General features: G+C 59.3%; 1 protein-coding gene across 1 annotated transcript in view; it reads left to right on the forward strand.

The window, feature by feature from the left end:
• The window catches only part of Dennd2a (DENN domain containing 2A), an 83,477-nt gene that overhangs the window by 79,932 nt on the left and 2,475 nt on the right, over positions 1-1,070 (forward strand). Inside the window, exons 15-16 of the mRNA XM_023712760.1 lie at positions 4-13; positions 418-669. Of these exons, the coding sequence (XP_023568528.1) occupies positions 4-13; positions 418-669 (262 nt within the window). The remainder of the gene's footprint in view (positions 1-3; positions 14-417; positions 670-1,070) is intronic.

The following is a 1,070-nucleotide window of genomic DNA, read 5'->3' on the forward strand; positions in this document are numbered from 1 at the left end:
GACTGTGAGCATGGTAAGCTCACCCCTGCTATGCCTCAGACCCCTGGGAGGAAGGGCAAGAGACCCAGGAGGGAAGGCGGGTGCTCTGCTCCCATCTGCAGAACTTGAATTGTGGGGCAAACTCCCTACTGCCCCCAAGGAGGCAGAGAGATGGCCTCAGCCGAGCATTAGGTGCACATCTGTGATCCCAGCACTCCGCAGCTCAGGCAGGACTGCTGAAAGCTCTAGGCCAGCCTGGGCTACATAGTGAGTTCAAGGCCAGCCTGGGCTACGTGGTGAGACCTTGTCTTGAAAAACAAAAGGGAAAGAGAATAGAAGTGGCTTAAGGAGCTAAGGTAACCCCTGGATGGAGCAGCGGCGGCGGCTGTGGCCTCTGCCTGGCTGTCTCAGGCCCTCGCCCCTGGCTCCCCCCTCCAGGCCCGGAGTGCAGCCCCTTGAGCCAGGTGGTGTCTGAGGCCTTCGTTCGCTTCTTCGTGGAGCTCGTGGGCCACTACCCGCTGTTCCTGACCACGGGCACGGGCGAGCGCGAGGAGCGGGCCCTGCAGCGCGAGGCCTTCCGCAAGGCCGTGTCCTCCAAGAGCCTGCGCCACTTCCTGGAGGTCTTCATGGAGACGCAGACCTTCCGGGGCTTTATGCAGGAGCGTGAGCTGTGCCGGCAGGATGCCAAGGGTCAGTGCCGTCCTGAGGGTGTGGGGCGCTGCCACGCACAGCACCCACCCCGCCCTGCTTCCCTCATCCAACAAGGCACCCTCCAGGTTACCTGTAACCTCGCAGAGCCCTCCAGAGCAGCCAGGTAGAGCTCATGCCACCAGCCCTAGCACTCAAGAGTCTGAAGAGGAGGGTGGCAAGCGTGAGCTCCTTTGGGGCAGGTTAGTGATTTGGTGAGGGCCTGTCTCAAAATAAAGGCAGCCCGGCATGGTGGTGCAGACCTGTAATCCCAGCACTCAGGAGGCTGAGGCAGGAGAAACTCTGTGAGTTCAAAGACAGCCTGAGCTACATAGCAAGACCTTGTCTCAAAAAAACCACAAAGAAATAAATAAAATTTTAAATTTTAGGGGCTGGAGAGATGG

The sequence above is a fragment of the Octodon degus genome, unplaced genomic scaffold (assembly GCF_000260255.1).
Source record: "Octodon degus isolate 3935 unplaced genomic scaffold, OctDeg1.0 scaffold00027, whole genome shotgun sequence".
NCBI lineage: Eukaryota > Metazoa > Chordata > Mammalia > Rodentia > Octodontidae > Octodon > Octodon degus.